Source organism: Pelodiscus sinensis, chromosome 9 (genome assembly GCF_052426305.1).
Source record: "Pelodiscus sinensis isolate ZL-2025 chromosome 9, ASM5242630v1, whole genome shotgun sequence".
Lineage (NCBI taxonomy): Eukaryota > Metazoa > Chordata > Testudines > Trionychidae > Pelodiscus > Pelodiscus sinensis.
The window spans coordinates 17,907,719-17,935,697 of NC_143060.1; the positions used below are offsets into that span (position 1 = coordinate 17,907,719).

The following is a 27,979-nucleotide window of genomic DNA, read 5'->3' on the forward strand; positions in this document are numbered from 1 at the left end:
GTGCAGAAAGACCAAAGTATTTTACCTGCTCTTTCACTGATTGTGTTCTTTTTCATTGCTTTCTTTGATGAACCCATGAAGTTACACACTCTGTTTTTAACACTGCATTGAACTGTAATTTTTTTTATCTCTGCTTTATGCTAAATTCTGTAACCTCAGACACATACAAAAAGCACATTATTACGTTAAATATGGAACCCATGTTTAAGCATCAGAGCTTAGGTTTTTTAACCTCCCCTATTGACAGAACCATAAATCATGTTAAAGTTAAGTGAATTACTGTAGCGTGGAACTATAGCTTTAACAATGTTTATGTAGTATCAGCTTACCATCTACAGAATGAAAGAGGGAGAAAAACACTGATATCAGAAATGGGAACATGGAGCCCTATTAACTTAACAGCAATATATCACTCCGAAGTCACAGATTCTATTACCATGCCCTTTTTAGTATCAAAGCAGAATTATATCATCACACATATGAAGGTTGTGGGGGTTTTTAAAAAAAAAATTTACATTTCTCTTGTAATACGATCAACTGCATTTCATTATGAAATAACCACTACACCTTTCCCCCCGCGGTAATTTTTCATTTTGTATCTGAGAACACATTGTGATTATAAAAAACATGCCAAAGTTTCTGGGACCTGATTTGAATTAGGAACTGCACAAGTAGACTACATGATCATTTTTGGCCACTGGGAAGACCTTTGTCTAAGAAATACCGCATGTATTGCTCAGGAGGTAAAGGTTATATATTTAACAATTCCTATAGTATTTCTCATCTAGCACATGTAGAAGAATGTCACTATGTTTTCAAGAGATTAATTCTTGGTCCCAATTCTGGGCTTCAGTCTAGTCCTATATTTTGACTTTTCTAGTGGCCAGTTGATCCGCAAGCACTTTACAGTATAGCAGTTCAGAATAGCAAGAGCTCAGGATATTTTTGCCCCACACATGGGGTACGTCTACACTACAAGCCTCTGTCGGCAGAGGCATGTAGATTTGTTTGTTCAGCAAAGGTAAATGAAGCCGCGATTTAAATGATCGCAGCTTCATTTACATTTACATGGCTGCTGCGCTGAGCCGACAAACAGCTGATCATCTGTTTGTCGGCTCGCCGCTAGTCTGGACGTTCCCTCTGTCGACATCAAAGCCCTTTGTCGGCAGCCCCGGTAAACCTCATTCCACGAGGAATAACGGGGCTGCCGACAAACGGCTTTGAAGTCGACAGGGGGAACGTCCAGACTAGCGGCGAGCCGACAAACAGCTGATCAGCTGTTTGTCAGCTCAGCGCGGCAGCCATGTAAATGTAAATGAAGCCGCGATCATTTAAATCGCGGCTTCATTTACCTTTGCCTACAACCCTAATCTACATGCCTCTGCCAACAGAGGCATGTAGTGTAGACACAGCCATGATGTCCTGCTGTGGACATCAGGGGTGCATTAACACAAGTCCCTTCTGTCTGTACTATGCCATTGGGAAGTCTATCTTACATCATTAATATTTCTCAGTGAAAGTTCCAGATGGTTTCCAACACTTTATTATGCAGGACCACCAAAAGGACCCAGAGTTGAGGACATTATGGGTCTGGTTTTCAGAAGCCTAGACTATCCAGAGCACTGTGTAAATTCAGTAATAGAAATGTAAACACTCAATATCTCTGAAAATAATATCAGTCTTGTTCTTTTTCATTTCCATGGAAGCAGGATGAGCCCCTCCATTTATCATACTTGGGTTTTTAAATATCATTTGCATCATTGTTTGTATTGTCATTAGTCCGTTCCCCAAAGATCTTGCAGCCTAAATGTGTGGAGTGAACTCTATTTTTCTTGTATTTTGAAGATACAGTTAAAAAGTTACCTAAAAAGTGAGAATAAGCATCAGTGACATGCAAGTTCCAGCCATTCTTATGAGTATCAGTTGAGGATCTATCCCTGTCCTCACTGAAGGCAAAACTCCCAATGATTTTATTAAGAACAAGACTGGGCTTGCAGTGTCTATCTGTTGTAAGGACTACTCAATTTTACTCATGCTCAGGCCAGATCGACAGCTCACCAAGAGCCCATTGGACTCCCTCACTTAAGCTTTGTATTGCAGAATGATGTAGGACTTCAGCAGTGCTCAGGGCTTTTACTGGTCTGCACAGGGTTGAATTCCATCTGGGGAGGACAAATCCCAGTAATGTACTATGTTTCATGATGATTCAAGTGGTTTTCCAGCAAGTTCAGTGAATAGCCTGTATGCTAAGACCTGTAGTTTCTGTGGTCAGTATCTCTATAGTAAAGGTGAAAAAACCCCATGCCACACTCAGACAGCCAGCAATCCATGTTTAGCCATGCAAAACCATTTCCAACAGGCAGTAAGAAAAGTTGAGATCTTCAAACAACGTTAGGGACACAATTCCCATTTAAATTCAACAGGACTTGATGAATTCCTTGTTGAAATTCCAGCCCAAGTTTTTCAGTTTATTTTCTTGTTTTGGGTAAGTGCTTTCATCACAAAAATTGGTGCTTTCTAAAGCTATTGTTTTAATCTTCTCTTCTTTACCTCTTGCATGGTATTATCCACAGAAGTGCAAGTTCTTTTCAACAAATCTGGATTATTGCCAGTTTTCCTTATTAAAAAGTCACTCTTCATATTTCCGATAAACACAGCTGTTTCATGATGTTTGAAAGCATTTCACATCAGCCAGCATGGTGGCTTAGCCAATTAGTGCTCTAATATGGTCAATTTTGAGAATAAGTACCTTCAGGGTACAAAGGGTGGGATGCATCTTGTATAATTTGAACTGGCACTTGCACCATTTTAATGCTGTGAGAAGGCTCACAGCATGCAGGGAGTTAAGGCATCTTAAAAGCCTGAATGGAAATGTCTCCGAGAACAAACCGCAAGAGAATATTTCTCAATAAATGACTTTTAGAAAATACTTTCTTAATTTTAACAAAGTAAAAAACAAGCTGATACAAAATACATCTGGTTTCATTATGATTATATTGTTGCTATTTCTAGGAAGAATAATCAATGTTTAATGAGCTAGTAGTAAATTTAATTATCACTTTACACAATAGCTATCTTAGCATTGTGCCCCAGTGAAACTAATACTCTGTCTGTCTAGTCTGATGGTCTTGGGCTGTGTGCTTTGTACTGTCAGACATAAGAGCTGGGCTTGAGTACCTAGTATGTTGCCCCCTTGGACCTGGAGCCAGGGGAGAGGGAAGGCGGAGAAAATCATGTGCTGGGTAGGAGATGAGGAATGTTGCATGTCAAACAGTGACCCTGTTGGAGACTTAAGAAGCAGCATTATGAAGAAGGAAAATTCATCTATTCATCTTGGCTGGAAGGATGATTGGTGAGAAGTCAGGGTATATGGGAGGGGAAAATATAAGTGTATCAGTATGTCTGTGTCACATATGTTGGGATCCACTTATTTCTTGAGGGGAGAGGTGGGAGGAACTGATGTAATCGCTAACGGCCAGATTATGAAGTCCTTTTGCACTGTGGCAAGCCCTTACCAGAGGAGTGCCATTGACAACATTAGGGCTATTGCAGTAAGTGCTCCCCAGTGTGAGAAAGAGCCCCCACTCTGGCCCTGTGTATCTACATAAAACTATATCCCCCCCCCCTCAAATTAACTGATTCTTTATTATCTGATCCTACATGTGAATACAATTTACTACTTAATCTTTTATTCATTTGCCCAGCACATGCGAAATGCTAATCTAATCAATGAGTCTGACTTGTTTTATTCTTAATTTAATTTGTTATTGGCTGTTACAAATCAAGGAGGGAGAAAGTCAGACAAGACTGGCCTTCATAATCAGACATTTGAATTCAGTGTTCTGAAAAAAAATCCTCTAACTTTTATGCTGCATAGCACTAAGAAACCATAAAACTCTGAAAAAGCTAGCATAGCATGCAACAGCTGTAGCACATAATTACTTGGCCCAGACATAGTAGTTTTAAAATACTGGTATATCTGTTGCAGGCCACCATACATTATCATATCATTTTCTTCAGTAAAAAAGACCTCGATGATTCAGTTGAACTTCAATGGAATTAGAATCATGTGTGCTTTGAAATATTTACGCTTGCCTTGATATAGGAGGATTATCCCCCCACAGACAGACAAAAGATTTATTAACATTGGAGATATCTACCTCTGCATTCTTACTGCAGGTAGAAATGACTGACTTTCAAACCTGCATTCTTTTTATTTTTTGTTATATTCAGTGGGTAAAACCCATATTATAATATAAAAGAAAGGCATAATTAGGCTGCTTAGGGCTTTTACATAATAAATATATAAATTAAAATAACTTTTTTGTTGTCTTACGTCTAAGGATTTCAGATCACAACCATTGATTAAGGTTCACTTTACCCGCTATGAAGTAACAGTTGGGAAACTGAGGCACAGAGAATTTAAGGCCAAAATTTTCAGATGTTTCCATGGATTATGAGTGACTAACTCCAGATAATTCAAGCATTGTCTTTGCCACTTTCATGGATACTTTTGAAAAAGTTGGCTGAATCAGCTTTCCCAAAGATCCCAGTGACTAACACGGCTACACTGTCTATCACTATCCCAGTGAGTGTTTTTCAGAGGCAGGACTGAAAACCTGGTCTCCTGATTCCTAGTCCTGTATTCTAGCTCTTAGATAATGCTAGTAGGATCTATCAACTGATACAGTGCATTGTTTGGTGGAGAGTTTTCATATATCTTTGACCTTTGTTAAAAGTCTTACTTAGGAATACAAATTCTTGAGACTTTGAAGCAGACTCGTGCAGTTTATTGGCTTCTTGTTGAGTGGACAAATGGGTGTCATATTCCTTTAATAGTGCAGAGATACTAGTTAAGAAGTCCAGTTTTCGCAATTAGGTTATTACAGTTTAATAGCTGAGGTGGTAAATTTTTGCAAAATCTAAACTAAGCTTGCTATTTCAAGCATCTGGGATAAGGAATGTATATATAACACTGGCTATGAGCATGCTACACCTGAAGGCAGATTAGTTTTTACTATTTGCACAGCTCTACTGACAGCTTTTCTTGGGACCCTCCCACAGAATTGGGAATTGGTCTAAAGAGTTGATGCCAAAAGTAACAACTAAAATGAAAAGAATTTAAGTATCTATCCAACCTATGTAAATCAGCAATGGTTCAATGAATAGGGAAGAGGCAACTAAATCAACGTTGCAGGGCTGAATACAAATCACTTCTCTAAAAAAAATTTTAATGAAAAATTCGGGGGGGGGGGGAATTGGTGTTAAATGAACTTGTGAAGAGTCAGCTGCAATAGTGAAGAGAACAGGAAACAAGAGAGCAATATGGATTCTTATGAAATGTCTTCAGAGAGCAAAGGAGAAGAAAAATCAGCTTGAATTTGAACAGTTTGGCTGTGTCTACATTGGCACCCTTTTCCGGAAATGCTTAAAACAGAACAGTTTTCCGTTATGAGTATTTCCGGAAAAAGCGCATCTACATTGGCAGGATGCTTTTCCGGAAAAGCGTCCGTGCCAATGTAGACGCGCTTTTCCGCAAAAAAGCCCCGATTGTCATTTTCGCGATCGGGGCTTTTTTGTGGAAAAGACTACTGGGCTGTGTCTACACTGGGCCACTTAGTCCAGAAAATCAGCCGCTTTTCTGGAATAAGCTGTGAGCTGTCTACACTGGCCCTTGAATTTCTGGAAAAGCAACGATGCTCTACTGTACAAAATCAGCCGCTATTCCGGAAAAAATATTCTGCTCCCGCTCGGGCATAAGTCCTTATTCCGGAACACTGTTCCGGAAAAGGGCCAGTGTAGACAGCCCAGTAGTCTTTTCCGGAAAAAAGCCCCGATCGCGAAAATGGCGATCGGGGCTCTTTTCCGGAAAAGCGCGTCTACATTGGCCACAGACGCTTTTCCAGAAAAGGGCTATTCCGGAAAAGCAGCCTGCCAATGTAGACACTCCTTTTCCGGAAAAACTGAAAACGGAATAGTATTCCATTGTAAGCATTTCCGGAAATTCATGCCAGTGTAGACACAGCCCATGGCTGTCTACACTGGCCCTTTTCCGGAACAGTTTTTCCGGAAAAGGACTTTTGCCCGAACGGGAGCAGCATAGTTTTTCTGGAAAAACAATGACGGTTTTACATTAAATCGTCATTGCTTTTCCAGAAAAGCAAGCGGCCAGTGTAGACAGCTTTCAAGTTATTCCGGAAAAGCAGATGCTTTTCCGGAATAAGTGGCCCAGTGTAGACACAGCTGATTCATGTCTGTTTTACTTCATGGCCTCTGATTAAAATATGCATTTGGATTTACACGTATAGCAATTCCATAGTAATGGCTTCTGTCACTGAGGTGGGTTTCTTGGTATATCCATCATAGACCTGGGTTTTGCCACCCCACCGCCCCGGAATTAATCAGAGTATAGGAGCAATCATAGAGGATCAGAACAGTGGTATTGTAAGAGATCAGGGTCTAGCCAGTCTTGCCTAGAGGTCACAGCTGGGCTGAGGTCTGGCCCCCAGTGAATGGAATTTCCAGACTGGAGTTTGAGGAATCTCAAGGCTAAGTCCTACAAGCAAGAGTTAGGTTAGTCTCCAGCTGGGGTCATAGACTAGAGATACTACTATGTTAGACTCAGGACACAGGGTCAATATCACTCTGGAGTCAGAGACCAAATATTTGGAGACAAAGTAAAGTCTGGCATTGCACCAAGCCAAGATCTCTGTGATGGCCCAGACAACTTCCTGGGGTTAAGTAAGAGCACTTGGCCAATAGGGTGGCAAGGTACTGTCATTCTGGGTCTTGTGGGTGTTACTTCCTGTGACACCTACTCTCCACAATGCTCTTTGGCCATGCAACCTCCTAGTAGCACTATGAGACTGTCAGCTGCCTCAGTCTTTGCAGATCTGGGTTCTAATTCTTTGGTGCATTCTGAGCCAAGAGATCTCACACTTTGATGCATCTGTAGGAGTAATGTGTCACATTACAACTAATAAACTAACCTTTTCTAATACTTTGAGGCCCACATCCCACTCTTATGAAAAAAACTAATATGAATCCAATAGGATGCTGCAATAACAAACCTGCTGTGGATCTTTTATTCTTAACCCCAAGCCATATGTGATAATGTCTTCAACCTCCAAGACTGTACAAGCTTTTATGATGTAATAAAGTAAAGAAACATGCAATCAAATTGCCAATGTATCAAGTTAGAAAAATTAGCTTTTGTTTAGTTAAGGTCCTTTTATAACAATCGTTGATAAATGAGTGCTTATTTCTGCCCTAAGTGATTTTGGCTTATTCTTCTACATCCCTTTCCCATATACTGTTAAGTGAGCCTGTGCTTTGTTTTTTGCCATGTTTTAAACATACTCCAAGTCCAGTGCAAGCATTTCAGATAGAGACTGAATGCTTTCCAAGGCTTTTCTCAAAACAGTTCTTCATGGTTTACAAATGAGGTACATGATCAAAGAAGGCAATAGAAATCCAATAGAACTGATGTGTGTAAGGGAGCTACATGTAATACAAAGTGATTAGTTTTTAATGAGAAATAACCTGAGTATGAGAAAAAAAGCTTATACCCAATAAAGTCAATGGGTTTTGATGCAGAGAAAATAAACTCATTCTAGAGAAAAGATGCAAAATTCTGCTCATGTAACATGGCAGCTTTAGTTACACAATAATGTGTTGGTGGAAGTGGATATGAATATAGAATATTCTAACTTGCATGGCAAGGGACTGGATAAAGGTATCCTCTTTAGTGTGGGGGAGAGAAGGGATATTTCTGTTCTCATTTACATCTCTACAATTCTGTTGAGATCAGTAGTGATGCATGGATTAAACTGAAAGCAAAGTTTTCAAAAGGGGCTCCTTTAATGTACCCTTTACTGTACTGTTTGTAGCTTTTCTTGCTACCCTTCTCCTATGTGGTTTCCTGTGTACATTCACCAATTTAGATTTCCTTAACCATCGTTCATTAATGTGGTATAGAGGCTGGTTTGAGATTTGATATCAGAGTTGTATCAGGGAGCTGTGCACGTCATTTGCAAAATGTGCTTGCCACTTTGTACATGAGCATCGCATGAAAACTGGCTACTTAAAAATGTTTCCAAAGTGGTGTGAAATGACACATACGAGGTACAAGAGCATCATTAAAACGTTGTCCATTTATAGTACAAAATAAAAATAGACCCATGTGTGCAAACCAGTTAAATGAAATGTCAATTAAATCAACTCTAATCTCCCAAATACAGTTTTATTGCTCAATTCATTAGAAGGGCTCTTAAGGTAATGAATAGTTGTCACTTTTATCAAGGACCGTTGGTTCTTTTATATATGTGCACTATAACCACAGAAAGTTGTTTTAAAATATTTGGCTCCATTTACCCTCAGCAGTGTATCTGAAGTGACTGCAGGACACAAAGTGCTATGATATAAAAATTATGAACATCAACTATATCAATAATAGTGTACATTTTAAAAGACAAAATAGAGCTATAGTGTAATTCATATGCATAGATTGAACTAATGCAAAAAATCTGCTCCATGTAACTTCTATGTTTTCTTTCTTATAGCAAGTCCACATGCAACACCATCGACTCTTCATTTTCCAACATCACCCATTATTCAGCAGCCCGGGCCATACTTCTCACACCCAGCAATCCGCTATCATCCTCAGGAGACTCTGAAAGAGTTTGTCCAACTTGTCTGCCCGGATGCTGGTCAGCAGGCTGGACAGGTGGGGTTCCTAAATGTAAGGAAGCCATTTTTATTTCTTCAGAAGTGTTTGTCCTATGTCACATAACCATGGAATTATCTCAACAGCATGTTACATATGTGAACATAGCAGCTTAAATAGTTGCTACAAAGAAAAAAGATACTAACAACAGTAAAATAAACTTAAACTAATTAATGTACTTGGGCAATCAGAAAAGGCGGGTGGTTCAATCATCTTCTGGGATCCTTAATATAGATGATTCAGCTTTAGACATTTGAACCCTAGTTCCGTTGGGTTTAGCAAAATAGAAAGGCCAAATAATTTTTATTAATTATTCCTTTGGCGTTGGGGAGAAGAGCAAGAAAAGGGAGGGTGAGAAACAGATGTTTCAGATCAGCTAAGTTCATTTTTAAAAAAATCTACTGTCATACAGCACTTTAGATCAAGTTGACCAGTACTTGAACCCAAGATGTTAAAAGTACAGTTTGTTATTTCTGTGTGCAGTTATCTTCCCCCCCTTATCTCTATGAAGAATTAAGCAGTATTCCAATGCTTCAAATATTTTTTAATCAACTAAAGTGAATCATCCTCTTCACTTTATTGAAACAACATACCAGTCAAATACAGAAATGAAATTTTATTTACATTGTGTCTACAATACTGCTGTGAGTGTTTCATGAAATATAATCCATGTAATTATGTCCCTCCAGCAAAATAACGATTGGCAAAATTACTGTGTTTTTACATTTATACCACTGAAAATGTTAAGGAACCTGCAGAACTAATGTAGCATTAATTTTATTTAACAAGCTAAATTGTCTTCATATACCTTTTTCCTACCAAAATATCTGATTCTGCACAATCCAGCCAGTACAGGTTTTGAATAATGTCTGCAATATGTTAGCAGATACATTAATGTCTAGACAACAAATCAATACAGTGTATTTCTTTTTCCTTGAGTATTCATTGCTTAGTTTAGCCCAAACCATTCTGCATTATGAACTATTAGCATACTCCCAAGGAACATACTGCAAAGTTCTACTTGGTAGCAGAGTGAGATAATTGTAAGACAAGAAAGTGTTTCAGAATTGTTATTAAATATATCAGTTTATTAATAATAAAGTTCAATAATAAAACTCTCTCTAAATATCTCTTTTGACTAAGGCCTTGACCCCACAAACATTCCTTGAAGGCAATACTACTACTTCCACATGTGAAGTTACATACATATACGAATTCTTATTTACAATATGGACCTTTTACATCACTGGCAGTGGAAGTTAGTTATACCCATGTTCAGGCCTCTTTACACTGCTATGGTAGTAGGTAAAGTAGCTTTAGCGTAAATGAGAATCAGGCCTCTAAATGGTATAGGATTGGGCCTTAGTCCTAAATAATTATTAGTGAAAACCTAAGCCAAGATTTAAGTACAGTTTTTCTTCAGCAGTGTTCAGAGTATGTATCTGAACTAAGCTTTTATCAATGGAAAATTGGACAGTCAGTGCCAGAAGAACTGCAGTTAGGATCAATTTGTGGAGTGCTGTCAAAACGGATCTTATCATTTCTGTCTCTAAAACAGAATCCTTGATTCACAAACTGTCCTACATTTTTCTTCCTAATGGTCTTGCCATCAATAGGCATGGTTCTCAATAGTCTAGTTTCATATTAAGATTGAAATTTTCCATGCTCAGTCCTTGTTATTGTGATGCTGAAAGCTTATTTATTAATGGGCAGAGTTTTCCTAGCAATCACTTGAAATAGTGTGGCTGAGTATGCAGACTCATCCTGCCTCTGATTATGTACATCCAAAACAAAATATTTGTATTTTTTTAATATATAAAATTAAGCATAAGTAAGTTCAGTAGTTTCTAAGAAGCCTCCTAATGGCAGCTGAACTGGGAGCTGTGCTATTGGTAATTTTATGGGAATGTGCGAGTGCAGGTTGCTTAAAATATATTCACTTATTTTTTTTCATAAAATAAAATACCTGCTTGACATTTAAACCACCTCAAAATTCCCTCTTTTATTATACTGAACAGTTTTTTTTTATTTAAACTTATGACACAGGCATATGTATCCCAAGGATATAATAGAGGTATGAGTGCAGAAAGTGTAACAGGAGACAAAATTCTGCCTAAATTTGTACTGTAGGTAACTTAGTTGTTACACAGTGCAAGAGTATAATTTGCTCCAGGTGGATTCTGACCAGTTGTAAGCTTTGGAGAAACACACACTTAATTGAGTGACTTTCTTGCCTGCAAAAAATTGGGCGGAAGGGGGACTTATACAGTTATTTCAAGATTTTGAGATGGGTTGCGATACAACGCCCATTAAAGTAAGTGAAGAACAAACAGAAAATGGCAATTTTTCATCCCAACCACTTTACTTATTTTGCATTGAGAAATTAAGCGTTTATTTTACAGAATTTGAAACTGGCCTCTCTAGCTAATTTTTTCTTTTGTTTTTGGCAGCCCAATGGCAGCAGCCAAGGCAAGGTGCACAATCCATTCCTTCCTACTCCAATGTTGCCACCGCCACCGCCGCCACCAATGGCTAGGCCTGTGCCTCTGCCCGTGCCAGACACAAAACCTCCAACTACATCAACAGAAGGAGGTGCCGCCTCTCCTACTTCACCAAGTAAGTAGGGATGCAACAAGGGAGAGAGAGTTTAATAAGGTTCACACTGTTGCAGCTACCATGTGTCTTCTGTTCACTAATGAGGAGGCAGAGACTGTGCTCCAAGTTAATTTCACAGTTGTTAATTGCATAAGTTTGACAAAAATCATAACTTGTTGTTTTAACATGACACTGCTGGCATTGCACATAGTTACACATTAGAAAACTCATGGACAAAAGCTAACATATGGGATGGAGCTGGGATATTCAGGATGCTTAGTAGTTATTGAAGCAGCTATGTTGCTGGTCTTCCACAATCACTAGGGAACTACATAGAAGTCAAACCCACATTAAGGGTACGTCTACAGTATGTGGAAGATCGATGCTGCTGCGGTCAATCTTTCATGGTTCGATTTAGTGAAAACACACTAAATTGAACTCAGAGGGCACCACAGTCAGCACCGGTACTCTTGCTTCTCACAAGGAATAAGGGAAACTGACAGTCGCTTTTGCTCCCGTTGACCTCCCATTGGGCAGATGGTGATTTGAGAAACGTTGACTCCAACTACACAATTAACATAGATGGAGTTGCGTATCTTGGGTCGACCTTCCTCTCCATTGTAGACCAGGCCTTAGGGTCTCACTTCTTGTATAGAGCAGGCCACCCCTGGACCTCACCCTTTGATAGTTTATTGGGGAATAAGTCTTTCTAGATCAGGGATGGGGAACATCAGGCCCAGGAGCTGGACACAGCCCATGGCTTGCCTGGATCTGGCCTCCAAGGCTCAGCATTGGGGATCCTAAGTTAGAGCTCCAGCCACCCAACCAGCCACCCGCAGGAGTGGAGCACACAAAATCTACTAGCCTGGGCTCTCCTTGGCTCTGGTGTGTGAGGGGAATTTGGGGAGTGTCTTTCTCTTTCTCAGTCAGGGGCTTCTCACTTTGCTTCTCACTTTTGTGTGGGCCCCTGACTGATTTTTCTGTGGGTTAGTGGCCTCTGACTCAAAAAAGGTTCCCCACTCCTGTTCTAGAAGAACCCATACTCTGCATCATTATGACCAGCTCCCTGCCAGATCTTGCTTTTGGGGCAGGTAGATTGTAGTATTTCTTCTCCTGAGCGGGGAGAGAAGTAACACTCTCTTTACTGTCCATATAGCCCTCCTGTATTTTGTGTGGCCACAAGGCCAATACAATGCAAATTCCTGCATGCAAATTCCTGCATGCACATTGGAGCCATGTTTTTGGATTATTAGGAAGCAAATCCGTGTACCTGGCTTAGAAGTTTTAAAAGCTTTGGGCATGCAAGGAGTTCATTGTGACTGATTTGATTAAACTATACTCAAATTGTCATTTAAAAACAAAGTTTTCAGTACTTTAAAGGCAGGGGGACTTGTTCCACAATGAAATGAGTCCAAGATAAAGCAGTCTTTATTGGAATGATGAACGTTTTTATTTCAAATGCCTCCTTGAGAGTTTACTATTTCAGAGATGGCCTGTGAGGAAGCACATTAGATAGATTAGATGGAGGGTGCCTAAAAATCAATGTACTCCAAAGAGCAAACCCGTGTATTCTTTCAAATCCATAGTATTTAAATGCTGCATGTGATCAGTACTTGATGTCCAAAGAGGTATGTATTATTCAACAAATATAAAGCCCAAGTTCTTAAAGCTTTAGGCACAACTCAGGCTTTTCATACCTCAGAAGCCAGCACATCAACTGTGACATGGTGGGTTCCATGGACATTGAAAAGGCCTGCAGTTTGTTGTGGTTTTTTTCATGGCATTCTTTCACTGGACAGGATTGTTTGCGTTTTGACTTGCTTGGGAATTGTAACTGACAGAAAGATTGAGAAGGTGGAATTTAAGACTATGGGATTTAAGCTAAGACAGGCCCTTAACTTAGAAGTGTTGAGACGTCATGGCTGCTACTACTGGTCAGAAAATTTCTGTCAATGAAATTTTTATTAATTCCCTCCCCCCATTTTCTAACCATATCTGACCAACACTTTTTATATCATGAATCTGTTTGTCATAGCACTGTTGAGATCAGCTATCAGTTAATGCTTTCTAGCTCTGTAATAAGATTCAGGAGTAGGTCACTACACCCTGGTCTGCACTAGGGAGTTATTTCAAAATAATGCCCCTCATTTTGAAATAATAAGCGGAGCATCCAGACTACCAACCCCATTATTTCAAAATAACGGGCTGGTTATTTCAAAATCTGTACTCCTGCTTTCCTAGGGGAATAACGCTTATTTTGGAAAAGTTATTTTAAATAGCATTAGTGTGGACACTCCACTGCTGCTATTTCGAAATAACTACTCACCAGAGTAATTTGAAGTAATTACTTCCTAGTGCTTCCTGGGGCTCTTAAGTCGAGGTAGCGGGTCCACAATAACAGAGCCTGCCTCAGTCTAATTTTGAGGCTCCCCCATAGGAAGAACACTCTGTTTCGATTTTGTTATTTTGGGAACTATTGTTCCAAATTTAGTTGTTTTGAAATAATTTCCTAGTGTAGACGTGACCTAAAAGAATTAACATTTACTCACTGATGAGTGGTATTTGAGTAACTCAGTATTTCCTTGTCTTTAGAGTTGGAAAATATGAAGTCAGTATACTGTACATGCCATCATTTGTAAATATAGTACCTAATTTAGTGGAAGCTTGTGGCATTTAAAAGAAAACCATTTTAACAGTTTTACCATAAGGTTTATTTTATGTGATCCTTGGATTTATGAACAACAAATGTGTATTTGACCCAGTGCTCAAGTGATGTAAATTGACTTACTTAAACTTATCAGTGGAGTGACACTGATTTACACTACCAGATAATCTGGCCCATTGTGGCAAGGAATCTTCAACCACAAGCTGTCAAGAAAATCCAGGTTTTCTCAAAAGCATCTAGTTAATGGTATTTAAACAAGAGATTAGAAAAAAATAATTACTGTTGGTAATTAGTCATTCTGTACATTTTGAGGCATGCACCTTCTGTTTGATAAGTCATGACAGTTTAACGGAAGTGTGAAATGAGTTTTAAAAATATGTGTAATACAATTGAAGTCCACATTTTATGGAAATGTGGACTATATGAATGATATAGTAAACTCTCAAGAGAAATAAAATATATCACATGCATGCCTAAGTCTGTTGAAACATGTACACAGCAAGAGTAAGTGCCAGGACTTTTCCATGAGAGGGCATCCACTTTTAACAGTTTCAAAAGGGGTCAAATGGCATGGATCTAATCTAATCTACTCCATTGTCATTTCTTCCAGCAGAATAGTTGTGCACGCGCACATACACACACACAAACACACACACAGACACACATGTTTGTCTTGCAAGACAATCCTGTCACATAACATTCTACAAATTTAGAAATGATATCCTGCAAAATGGGGGACGGGTAACACATCTCTCGAGACGATAGCTAGGGAATTCTGCTGGCATACTTCAGAAAATGTCCGTTAGAGTCAGTAATTTCCTGGATTCCAATCTACTCCTTGCTTTCATTATACTGTGGACTTTGTTGCTTATTGTGGCCCTTAACTAAGTGTAAAAACCATCAAAGTATATTGGTATCTGTTTCCTTAGGCAGTACCTTGAGCTCAGAATAAGTAATATACCATGAAAAGAAGTCCTTGCTGAAGAGTGTTTTGCTACCGGATGAGGGTTGGTTTGTTTTATTACATATTAGAGTACAAATAGTACAGAGTCACCAAAATTACCCGTAAACATGTTTTCCATGGTTACAGAGTTCCAAGGCTAGAGATGTAAGGGTATGTCTACACTACAATGTTAGTTCGAACTAACGGACGTTAGTTCGAACTAACATTCATAGCCGCTACACTAGCGCTCCGCTAGTTCGAATGTGAATCGAACTAGCGGAGCGCTTAGTTCGAACTAGGTAATCCTCATTTTACGAAGATTAAGCCTAGTTCGAACTAGCTAGTTCGAATTAAGGGGTGTGTAGCCCCTTAATTCGAACTAGTGGGAGGCTAGCCCTCCCCAGGTTTCCCTGGTGGCCACTCTAGCCAACACCAGGGAAACTCTATGCTCCCCTCCCGGCCCCGGACCCCTTAAAGGGGCACGGGCTGGCTACGGTGCCCATGCCAGGTGCAAGCCTGCCAGCACCCAGCCAGCAGACCCTGCACCTGGCACGGCACAGAGCCACCCACCCGATGTCCCCCAGCCCACCCCCTCTTCCCGGGACCAGGCTGGTGGCTCCCGGGCGCTTGCCCTGGACCGCAAGAGGCGGGCACCTTCCTGGGCTAGTGCGGACATCGTGGACCTCGTCCACGATCTCCGCACTAGGCACAGGAAAGTGGCCATCTAGGGCAGGAGAGCTGCGAGCCTGGCCACCCAGGAGCAGGTGTGCATGAAAATCAAGGAGGTCCACTGAGACCCCCGACCCTGAGCCCTGAGCTTACAATGGCTGTCCTGGGTCAGACCAAAGGTCCATCTAGCCCAGTAGCCTGTCTGCCAACAGCGGCCAACCCTAGAGACCCTGGAGGGGATGGACTGAAGACAGTGACCAAGCCATTTGTCTCGTGCCATCCCTCTCCAGCCTTCCACAAACTTTGGGCAGGGACACCACTCCTACCCCCTGGCTAAGACTACTCCATGGACCCAACCTCCATGACTTGATTTCACTTCCCTTTAAACTCTGTTCTAGTTGTAGCCTTCACAGCCTCCTGCAGCAAGGAGTTCCACAGGTTAACTCTTTGCTTTGTCAAGAACAACTTTCTCTTACTAGTTTCAAGCCTGCTACCCATTCCTTTCCTTTGGTGTCCTCTAGTCCTTCTTTATGGGAACTCATGAAGAACTTTTCTGTATGCACCCTCTCCACCCAACCCCTGCTTTTAGAGACCTCTATCCTGTCCCCCCTCCGTCTCCTCTTTTCTAAGCTGAGAAGTCCCAGTCTCTGTAGCCTCTCTTCATCTGGGATCTGTTCCCAACCCCTGATCATGTTAGTTGCCCTCCCCTCTCCCAGCCTTTCTCTTCCCCTCTCCCACCTCCTTTTCCCAGTCTCCCCCAGTTTTGTTCAATAAACACAGAGTCAATGTTGGAAGAAACGTTATCTTTATTTTGTACGTCAATAAGAAGGGGGGCTAGGGAAGGGTAAGTGGAAGGAGGTGAGGGAGGAATGGGGCACGAGCCCCCGATGGGGAGGACTGGGCTGGCTCTGCGGGCTTCTGGGGGTGGAAGCTCTCCTGCAGCCCCCCGATTGTCCCCTCTCCCCAGATGGCAGCCTGCGGCAAGTGCAGCCGGGCTGATGGCCGAGTGGTGTGATGTGCCCAGTGTAGGTACTCCGGGCAATCCAAGCCAGGACTGCTTTGCAAGCGGGGTACCCCTTAGAACTGTCTGTCCGGGGTGGGGGTCGGGACCCTTTAAGCACAGCCCTCGGCTAGCCTGAGACAGCATCTCCACGCTCTAAGTCCTCCTCTGATGCCCTGCCGGCACTGCTTCCGGCCATCCTTAAGCCCTGTTCAGAGTCCACTCAATGTGGACTTGCTAGTTCGAATTAGCAGAACGCTAATTCGAACTAGTTTTTAGTTCTAGACGCGTTAGTTCGACTAATTCGAACTAAGTTAGTTCGAATTAGCGCTGTAGTGTAGACGTACCCAAAGAGACTAGTCAACTAGTGATGCAACTAGTCACTACCTCCCGCCCCTTGTTACCTCTATCTAAGAGAGGCAGCAAGGGGGGGGAGCAGGAGCCGGTGCTGGGGGGAGCTGGCTTAAAAGGCTTGCACCTGGTCCCCACTACCTCTTCCCCCAGCTTGCATCTGGTCCCTGCTACCCCACTGCCTCCCCTGCTTCTGATAAAGGCAGCAAGGGAGAGGGGGAGGCTGCTAGTCAAGGGACTAGTCGACTATCCAGTAAGCTTTTGCTTATCGGATAGTTGACTAGTTGCTTACATCCCTAGCTGGAAACATCCCTATTTTATGGCTGTACGCCCTCCACATCATTATAATGAGGGAAGTCATTTTACTGAACAGAAGATTCAGTGCTTATACAGGACTGATATTAGCATTTGGCCAGACTCTATTTTGCTGTGTGGAGAGAAATAAAAGCCCCAAGGAAATAGGTGAAAGGGGCTGGAATTTGTTTCATGCTGTTTCCCTACTTTGATCTGGTAGAAAGCCCTCTGCAGAAGCATGCATTTTGAGGATCTTCTAGACATCAGAATATGGCCCTCCAGGGGGTGCAGAGGCCAGGAACAGCTGCTCAATATATCATGCTCTCCTGAAAAGTAGAACTTAAGACCACAACACAATGTCATGATGGTTAACGATTCTCAGAGCAGCAGTAAAACTCTCCAACAGTGGCATTAACATTCTGTGGAGAGCATGGCCATATCACACTGCTTAAGAAAGGAAAACCCAGTAGAGGTACACAGAGGTATTTACCTTTGTCTTCTGGTTAGGGATGCTCAGAATTTCTAGCTGTAGGTCTTACCACATTTGCAAAAGTATTATCTCCATCAGTGAAGAGATGCAGTGCAGATGGGAACTTTCAGGATTTCTGGAGGTAAGTTTTTCCTCCAGGCACAGATTTTGCTGTAGAATAACATATCCTTAACATAACCCATGGAACCCGAGTTAGCATCCAATCTCCCCCTTCAGGGATTTGCTAATTCAAAACCCACACAACATAAATATTACCTAAAGCTGCTTTCCAAAGCCTGACTATTCCTGGAGTTGATCGGCTGTGGTCCAAAGAAACACCGCCACCATTATGGACTGATTGGAGCTTAGTAGGCTTTATTGCCCTAATGCCCAAGTGATAATTCTCCACTGTACTAGCATCTGAGCCTAGTATGATACTGCAAAAAGCTTCATTCAAATACAGGCTATAAGACTTTTTTCCATCTTGTTACCTCATTATTAAAAAAAAAATACCACAGCTGCCTTAGTGAATGTTATTTCCTAATGCTCCATAACCATGCACAGGAATAAGAAACTTTTCTGTTCCACTTGTAAGGGAAACACATTATTGCTTATGTGCCCGGGTACAAAGAAGCTTTCATGTGAAATAGTAATTGTAGCAGAAGAAGAGGAGTAATCTTGTGGCTAAAGCACAAGACTGACAATCAAGAGGTTTGCATTCTAATTCTTACTCTGCCACACATGTGTTGTGTGCCATTTGAGCAAGTTCATTCAGCTGTCTGTGCTGTACTTTCCCCCAGAATGAGGATGACAGTGATAACTACTTACCAACATAGCTTAATGTGTTAGTGTTACAGTGTGCTTTAAGATCCCCTGATAAAGCTCTGGTCTACACTAAGGAGTTATTTTGAAATAATCTCCTTCACCCCCCTTATTTCGAAATAACAAGAGAAGTGTCCACGCTACCAAACCTGTTATTTTGAAATAATGGGCCTAGTTATTTCAAAATCTGTACTCCTACTTTCCTTGGGGAATAATGCTATTTCAGTTTTGTTATTTTGGGTGTTATTTTTTCAAATTTAGTTATTTTGAAGTAATTTCCTTGTGCAAACATGCCCAAAGAGTGTTACTGTAGTGCTAAGTATTGTATTTGTGCATATTCCTATACATGTTGTGTCTGTCTCCCCAGACTTTATCACTAGACATGTTACAAGATGGTGCAACTATTCATATCACACATATCTGCCCATTTTTCTTCCTGGTCTGCAAAGTTGAAATTTCACAGTGTATTTGACTAGCACTGACTGGAATTCTATTTTGCCAGCAGCCAAAGGTAGATTGCACTTTCTTGCAAGTAACAACATTTTTTTTCCCCCAGTAAAGTACAAGTAAAAGTTTTCTTCAGTAGGAAAGTGCTGCTTTAAAGTACATCACAGTCATAACATTGTTTGTTGTTTTCTCTTGTCTTTCATGCTCTTTCTTGCCATTTTGGCTAAATATCAAAGAGATTTGTGTGAGCAAAATGTTCTTCCCCTGCCAGCACTTTCGCTCTCGCTTGTTCCTAAAGTGAACCATCATGGCAAATTTGTGGCATCATGCTCATTTCCATGGCCCACAGCAGATTCCAGATGAAGGAGTTCTGGGCAAGGCAGGAAAATGTTCTTGTTCAGACACAAAGGGCCAGAGTTTTAGTTGGTGTAAACTGGCATGGAGCCATTCACTTCCAGAGGAAGTTTGCAGATATACATTAACTCAGGATGTGGCACAGAGAGCCTAGAAGGGAGGAAAGGATGATCCTATGATTAAAGCACAGGGCTGCCTGTCAGAAGACTGCGGTTTTATTCTTGTTTCCTTTCTGTGCCTCAGGTTAACCCCTCTGTAAAATGAAGTATGGAAATCCCATTTTAAAGGAAGCCATTTAAAACATAATTTGATACAGCTTTAACTAACCAGTGGGATTTGCTAGTATCTGTCCTAGAAAGAGGAATGTAAAAGTGCCAAATGGAATATCTCTGCCCAACTTCTTGCATGAAGCAGGAAGTATTCTACACTATACTTGGATGGGAAATTTCTATGGAAAAGCCAAAATATTACCTGAAGAAGTTTAGGAGTTCATTAGCTGGCACTTTTGTACCCAGAATCCTTCCCTTTACCATACAAGTGCTCCAGCATGGAATAGGGATTGTTCCTCTTAAATTTGAATGAGACACAAAATCCAGGGTGAGGATTTGTGCTCCTCAAAAATCATGTGGCATTTCGCACTGGACTATGGATGTTAGCTCCAGGGCCCTGGTAAAATTCCATCTTAAGGAATTACATTCTCACCACGTAGAATCGATGCTCCCTGTAGTTTCAATTTCTTTACCTGTAAACTTTTGTGCTGTTGCTGTTTGCTTTTAAAGGAACACCAATTTGAAATCTAAGCATTTTCAGGTAAAAGTAGTTTCACATGCTATAACAAACGCAGATACATTCCACCCCAGAGGTGGTTGGTTGAAGTGATGCTTGTATATAGCACACAGTTTATGAAGTGCCTTCAAATCCCCTGGCATGAAAGTTGTTTGAACTGACAAAAAATAATGAAGATAGGAAATTATACAGAAAGCCTGATAAGGCTAACTCTGCTAGTGTATGCACTATACGTGAAATTTAGTAACATATATAAGGTTGTAAGTGTCTTAACAATGTTATAACTTTTATAATGCTCTTGTAAATCAAGTAATGTGAGAATTTGGAACTTTTTTGGCCATTATATAAAGTGCACAATAGTTATAAATGCTTTATAGCTGCCCATTGGTCAAAAGTTGTAGCAAATGCATTTGTAATGTAACAGAACGTAACTTTATAGTTATCACAAACTTTTGCGATGGTCATTACATCACTTGGCCTAAAGTCATTATTTGAAATGGAAATAATATTACATAGTAATATGGGACTGTCATGGAATCCCAAAGCCAGAATTCACATTAGTCATCACTGTAGTTTTCTTACATGCAGAAGAAATTTTTTTCTTGTACTCTATGCCCATCTTACTCTTAAATATTCACTGTGTTCATCAGTGTCTGAAACCACAAGAATTAAAACATAGACAAGGCTTTCTGTAGTGTAAAACAATATAATAATATGAATTAGCTGAAAAATGGAAGTCAGTCTGAGTTTCTTCGTTTCACCCATGAACTGTTTCCATAGAGAGTCACCAGTTCCAAAGAATTAATTAGTCCATTCTCTTATTGTCCAGCCATGCTGGTAGAGAGACAGGAGACTATGGGTGTGCTTAATTAGGCTACAATGTTATTCACTTAATTTGTCTTGGAGCACCTTGCAACAAATTGTATAGTGCTGGAAGGGGACAGTTCTCTACTGTTCTAGATGTAGGAGCCCCAAAACCTGCTTCCTCAGCTCCCTTAAAGGGGATTATGAAAATCCCAGAGCCTGCTTACATTGCTCCCTTAAGGGACGTTTTCCTTCAAATCCTTTTCCAGACCATTTTCCCCAAAAACCATATCCCTTGCATCATACCAAGTACCTACACTGGACTTGTGCCAGGAATGTTACTTGAACTGCAGCATTATAACCTAACCCCTCTCACATGCCATATGACCAGATCCCAGACCAGCATCAGGGAAGGCAAAAAACCTACCCCAGCTCAGTGGTGGGGAAAATTCCTTCTCAGCCCACTGTTCCCTCCCTCCTTCCCTCCCCCGAAAAAGGGCAACTAACATAATGTCCATCCTTCCTATGCATCCTGGTTAAGTTCTGGCCTTCCTCCCACTGGCTGTAAGATAGCCTTTAAATAGACAGTGCCCCTTTTCTTCCAGCTAGCTGGCAAAAGCCCACATAAAAGTTGCTGTGAGTACGTTTTGCCTTGTGCAGAAGAACTGAAGAACCAGATAGCAGTTTTGACCGCTAAGCCAACTCTGGCTGCTGCAGAAAAAAATACTTGCTTACAAAATCAAGCATAAAAATACAACAAAAGTGTCACAGCACACTATTACTGAACAATGGTTACTTTCCCATTTTACCATATAATTATCAATCAATTGGAATATAAAATATTGCATTTACATTAACGTGTACTGTATAGAGTAGTGTGAATAAGTCATTCTCTGAAATTTTAGATTGTACTAATTTTGCTAGTGCCTTTTATATAGCCTGTTGTAAAACTGGGCAGACATCTAGATGAATTGATGTAACCCCTTCAAGATCTCTGCATAACCCCAGGGGTATGCATACCCCTTGTTGTGAGCTATTGGTTTAGATGCCCGTTGCAGTTAATCACAGAGAGGCAATTCAAGTTAATTTATAAACACTAAAGATTGCCTCATTCAGAAGATAGTACAGTAGAGTCTTAATAGATGACACTGACAGGCACGTGTTGTGAATTACTGGCTTTTTTGAATTACCAAGTGATCACACATGGGAAAATGAGTATGCATCACAAATTCTATTTTATTAATTTATTCCTGCATTTCTAGGTTAGTTGTAATTACTCAGAAATACTTGGTAACATGCCAGGAGTGAGTACCTTGTAAAAATAATATTAAAAATATAGAAACTCACTACAGTGCACTAAGTTCCTATTTAATCTTTGCTGCAAATTATGGAAGGGCAGACATGTTTTGTGTGAATGTTAGCAAAGTTTTTACAGAAATTTGTAGATGAGGAAAAACTCAACATAGCAACCGTGTTGAGAACCTAACCTCCTATTGGAGTGGGAACTGAAAGTCTTCAGTTTCTCACAGGATGGGGACCTAATCTTTACTGAAAACATCCTCAAGAATGTGTTAGTAATAGCATCACTTTTATAACATATCCTTAAAGATCATCCTATTGACATCTGATTCTTGTAGCCATGTAGACATGACTTCATAATTAGGATGTTGTATACCATAATCTCCAAACCAAAGGTCTGTTTTTCACCAAACATTGTGCTTTTACAAAAAAATGCAGTAGTACTTTGTGTTTACTAACATCTTTATATTTATTTATCCTTATTTTTGCTCAATTTAAGGTGTAACCTTAATACTTAGCTTCACTGGAATTTGGCAAGAGAGTTCCTTTTTTTTTTCTTTTTACAGCCATTTTTACCACTTCATCAGGGACTTACATTGCCAGTTAGATTGTTTCATACGTTACACATTTTATTCAGCATAATGCATTCTTTGGTCCTTAAACATGTCTAAGTGTTAAGACACATACGTAGATTGGCATACAAAGAAAACTGAGAAAAGAAGTTGTGTGTGCAGTTATCAAACCAGCAAAACACTTAGCATATTGAAAGTTTCTGAATTTGCAATTGCCTTGAGTTCTGGACAGATGCGATGTAGAGCAAAAATATAAAATCATTGGAGTACTTCGAGTTTGGAAGTTTATCTGGGTTCTTTGCTTGTATTGCTCTTAATAGCTTTACTTTTTATGGGAGCCATTCCAATTTTTACAGAGAATTTCCTCCTTGAGACTGATTGCACTTACCACCCCGACCATACTGCAACTCATTATTTCTTTTACCCGGGGAATCTTAGTTTGTCAAACAGATCACATAAATACTTTAGATCATGTAGACTCCAGCAATGTGAAAATCTGGGCTTTAACTGTATATACTATGCTATGCTGTTCTGAAATGGGGGCTCAATCCTGGTAACATGCACATGAGTAACTTCACTCAAACTCGTGGCTCTATTGAGGTCAATGCGATTACTTGAAGATGCTTGGGAACATGTTTGCAGGATCAGGACTTATGGTATATGTTATAAAAACCTTGTGCCGAGAGATCTGCCCCTCTTCAAGACAAAAATGGTTCAGATGAACTGAGCGCCTCTTCTTCTAGATGCATTACATCATTTTATTTGAATATGTTGAAAGGAATTACTTTCATTGAGTCCAGTTATCTACATGCCTATATATTCATCATTAAAGCAAAGCTTTCCAGTGTCTAAAATCAAACTCTTGCTCTCTAAAACGTTTGCACATTTCTGTGTTAAACATCTGCTTAGGTGGCTTTGAGACAGTGTGTTTTGGTGTTGTTTGTGTGTGATCTAGTGCTGCTTCCTCAATGCACATGTCCCTTCCCTTCACAGCCTACTCGACACCCAGCACCTCCCCCGCAAACCGATTCGTCAGTGTTGGACCTCGGGATCCAAGCTTTGTAAATATCCCTCAACAGACACAGGTGGGCAGCTTTCAACTTCTCTGTATGCAGTGCAGCTTGTTATTCTTCTGTGTATTTTAATGTCTCCTTACAAAGTGAGCCGCATTTCCTCGCCACTGTCACTTCACCCACATGGTCTCTGTAACAGTGAAATGTCATTCACAGTTTATGTTTGTCTGTTGTGTTTTATTGGCTTCTATGGTAATAATAATTCTTCCATCATTCCATAATTCTTCCAAACTGTTGCTTTCCAAGAATTTGCTTCCAGTGTACAATTTTTCCTCTAGGGCCAAATTGTCAAATTCTTTTCTTTAATCCAGTGTATTTGCAAGTGCATCTGTTTGCATATGCAAAAGCCCAGATATGCCAATCATGTAATCAGCCCAGTCCTGGACCACTGAAGTCATTTCAATGGGAATGGGATCCAATTCCTAAGTTTCTATTTGCATGTGGGATTTTTGAGCTTGCGGGTGATTTTTTTGGGGGGGGAGGGAAGGCTGAGAAATATGGAAACAGATGTGCTCACAATTACTATAAAGGCCACGTTAACAGAGGGTGATTGAGAATTTGGCTTTCTGTGTTAAAATGCAAACCAAAGAATCAACAACAATTTAAAGCTCCAGCATCTTGTTTGCAGCCAGCACTGTATTTCACTCCAGTGATATTGGGGTATATATTTGCTCTATAGTTGGGTCAGAAGCTCAAGCAAATATTTTTGTTTTTCCAAGAGAAGGGCAGGATTTAAATGTGCTTTTTCGAAGCTGTATCAAAGTCTTAATATTGATTAAGAAAATAGATGCTGGCAGTTTCTTTGTGGTTAATTTTAGCCAGATGTTGAAAAAAATTAAAGCTATGCTTAATATCACATTGTCCGGGCACAGTATGAAAAAGTGAGGAACTAGAGTTCTGGGACCACAGCTTGTAGTTGAAAATGATTGCATGATTACATTACCATGCTTTTATGTTTTGAACTGACCGTGATGATTTAAAAAGTAATAATTTAGCCAGGGGTGAAGTTTTACTTTTTAATCCCCTTACATACAATATGAAACAGATCTTAGATGTGAATAATTAGGATATAGATGCATAGATTTTACATTTTCAGAACACGCATGAAGACAGAATCCACGTTGTGATGTGATCAACACCTACCCTATCATTGTAATGTAACTGTGTAACTTATTACTGAAAATTGTCCATTTATAAGCCTGTGACCAGATGCCTGTGAGCACAATATGTTTTCTTGCTGTTCCTTTTGTACCATTTGTTAGGCGCTCTAGTTTATAGCTGTGCCGACAGCACAGGTTAAACTACATTGAATCTCAAACCCTTCCTGCATTTAAACAGGGTCACAGAAAGTACACTAGCAGCTGAAAGGGGGTTAACTCTTCAAGTTCTGATTTCCTTCGTTCATTAGTAAAGGGAAGGCTGTGTCCCAGTTTTCAATGTTTGGGCCTCCCTTTTTTGGGCCTCCTGTTTAATCGATATAGAAGGCAAGTTTTCATATGCCTTAACATTTAAATCATAGTATTTCTCCTGTGGTTTTGGAAAAGATCATAATACCCAGAAATACATTGAAGTAAGGAAATAGAAAATTTTTTAAGGTGAACTGTTAAAGTCTTTAAGCATTTGCCCTTTTTTCTTCGGAGCCCAAGAAACTTGAAACTCTTTAGAGAACACTATGATCGCTTTTCTAAGAGCCTGACCGTACTGATTGGCAGATTTTGTTATATTCCTCTGTGGAACCTATCTGAATCTTTAAGATGTCACACTTGTCTTCATTTTTAAACTAGGCGTTTTGCATTTGTTGTCTGTGAATTTTGAACACTGTAAGTTGTGATTTAAGCCACTGGAAAGTGCTCTGGCCCTATTGTATGTGTGTCTATGTAACGCTGGATAGCAATACCCCAGCATAACTCCAAATTAAAGTAAAACATATCACCGAAGTTACGGAGACTGCCAGTCACTAGCTACAGCTGCATCTTTTGTGCCACTCTACTTCAGGGTACAGCATCATAACCATTATGACCCACTATGGTACTGGATTTATAGTTCACCATAAAAAACAGCTTTGATTTGAAATGATTCATATAGCAGCTCTGAAATAAACCATGTTTTAAATCAGAGAAGTGGGATGAAAATACTGAGAAGTTAGTGGTTAGGGATTTAGTTAACACACTTCTCGTCCAAACAAATCCACATGTTATAATGAAATTTTTGCAGGACATTAGAGCCGTCACTTGGGATATTTCAAAATGCAAAAATAAAAACTAATGAATCTCTAATGTATTGAACACAGTCGGTGTTGCTACTTCCCATCGGGAATTTTACAGTGCATCCTGTATCAGGATAAGGATTGTATGGCCTGATGTTTAGAGGTGCTTACCACCCACAATGCCAAGAGTTCTGTGGAAGAGGTGAACACTCAGTACTTCTGAATGATAAGCTAGTAACTTTAATGTTCCTTTTGGTTCAGTACAACCTTCATGGAAGTTTCAATCCAGATAGAAACTTTGAGAAAAGACAAAACTTTACAGCCGACTTTCCAAAGCAACATGTTTTCTCCACATTTTCCAGCTGTTTAACTGTATCCACACAGTCATCAATCTCAAAGTTGCTACAGAATTGAGCACGTTCACAGTGATGTACAAGTGCTATTTAGAGCATATATTTTTTCTTTAAAATATCTTCTGTAATGACTTAAATTTAAGGACATTTGGAAATAATTAGACCAGACCGTTAACAGAAATGACCACTGCTGATTTTTGTATTGGCTGCTAAAAAGGCATGTTGTTGTTTTAGAACAGGAAAAAATAATTCCTACACCAGACCAACAATGTTGTTGTTGTTAGTTTGTCCACTAATTCAATTTCACTGTTATATGAGCCCCTTGGAGATCCAGGTATGTGAAAGTGAATATTTCACCATGGCTATTTCTAGACTGCAGAGTTTTTCCAGGATACCTCCAGGGAACGTGTCTGCTTTTTCAGAACAGTTTCCGAAAAAGCGGACATGTTCTTTAGGCATTCCTGTATTCCTCTCAGTGAGAGGAATAAGGGATATTTTGAAAGAGGAGGTTTTTCTGAAATTAAGCCCCGTGTAGCTAGGCCAAATTTCGGAAAAGCCTCTTCCAAATAAATAAGCGGAAAAAGATACACAAATTGCAATTCACAATTTGCATATCTTTTTCCGATAAAATTCTGCACTATGGACGTAGCCCATCATAGGTTGTTATGGAAATATCTATTGCACCACAGATTTGAGGCAGAAGAGCCAGACATATAACTGGTTTAGCAAGTATTCAGTAAAGGTATGTCTACACATCAAAGTTATTTTGGGATACAAGTCGTATCCCGAAATAACTACCCCCTATCTTCACAAGCCACCCGTTATTTCAAAGTATTTTTTGAAATAACAGACGCACGATTTCGGCATCCTGGTAACCCTCATTTCATGAGGGTTAAGGAATGTCTCAAAATAGCACTTTATTTCGAAATTTGGTGCTGTCTTGACAGCATCAAATTTTGAAATAGCGTATTTTAAAATAAACTCTAAATAAGCTATGCAATTTGTGTAGTGCAAATTGCATATCTTATTTCGTGTTTAGAGTGCAGTGTAGACATAGCCTAAGTGTTCTTGCAGAAGCCCAGAGAGGACTCAAGTTTCAAAATGAAAGTTTTTTATAGTAATTCAAACAATTTTGCTAATCTAGATACACTCCCTCCACTTCCCCATTTGTCACTTTTCTACACCAGCAGCTCACCACAGAATGGTCCCATTTTTAGGATTATTTAAACTAAATTACCATTTGGGCTATTAAAGGAATCACTTGAGTTGATGACAAAATGGCACAGGTGTTGTAACCTTCACTTGATAAATCATTTACTTCAGCTGCCTGACTTGTAAGCAATACAAGGTCTTCAGATTAGCTGCCTTTGCCATATGCAAATCAGAAATGCAGTATGCCTGGGATACATAGTCTACAGTTTCAAAAGCAAGCTGGTCTGGATACCACATGATTAAGTATCAGATACATTTCTTTTGCTGGCATAGTCTTGCAAAAAGAAAAGTGATAGAGGAAATGGAAAGTACCATCACATTAATCAGGGGCTAACCTTCT

At 40.0% G+C, this 27,979-nt stretch overlaps 1 protein-coding gene across 11 annotated transcripts in view; it reads left to right on the top strand.

Annotated features, from left to right (window-relative positions):
- Positions 1-27,979, top strand: part of NFIA (nuclear factor I A) — a 502,507-nt gene that overhangs the window by 441,603 nt on the left and 32,925 nt on the right. For 6 of the 11 annotated variants that reach the window (XM_006132338.5, XM_089780449.1, XM_006132341.5 and 3 more), the window contains 3 exons: positions 8,562-8,740; positions 11,176-11,341; positions 23,789-23,880. In XM_006132338.5, the coding sequence (XP_006132400.2) occupies positions 8,562-8,740; positions 11,176-11,341; positions 23,789-23,880 (437 nt within the window). The remainder of the gene's footprint in view (positions 1-8,561; positions 8,741-11,175; positions 11,342-23,788; positions 23,881-27,979) is intronic. The other 5 variants (XM_089780447.1, XM_089780450.1, XM_075936111.2 and 2 more) reach the window with 2 other exon arrangements.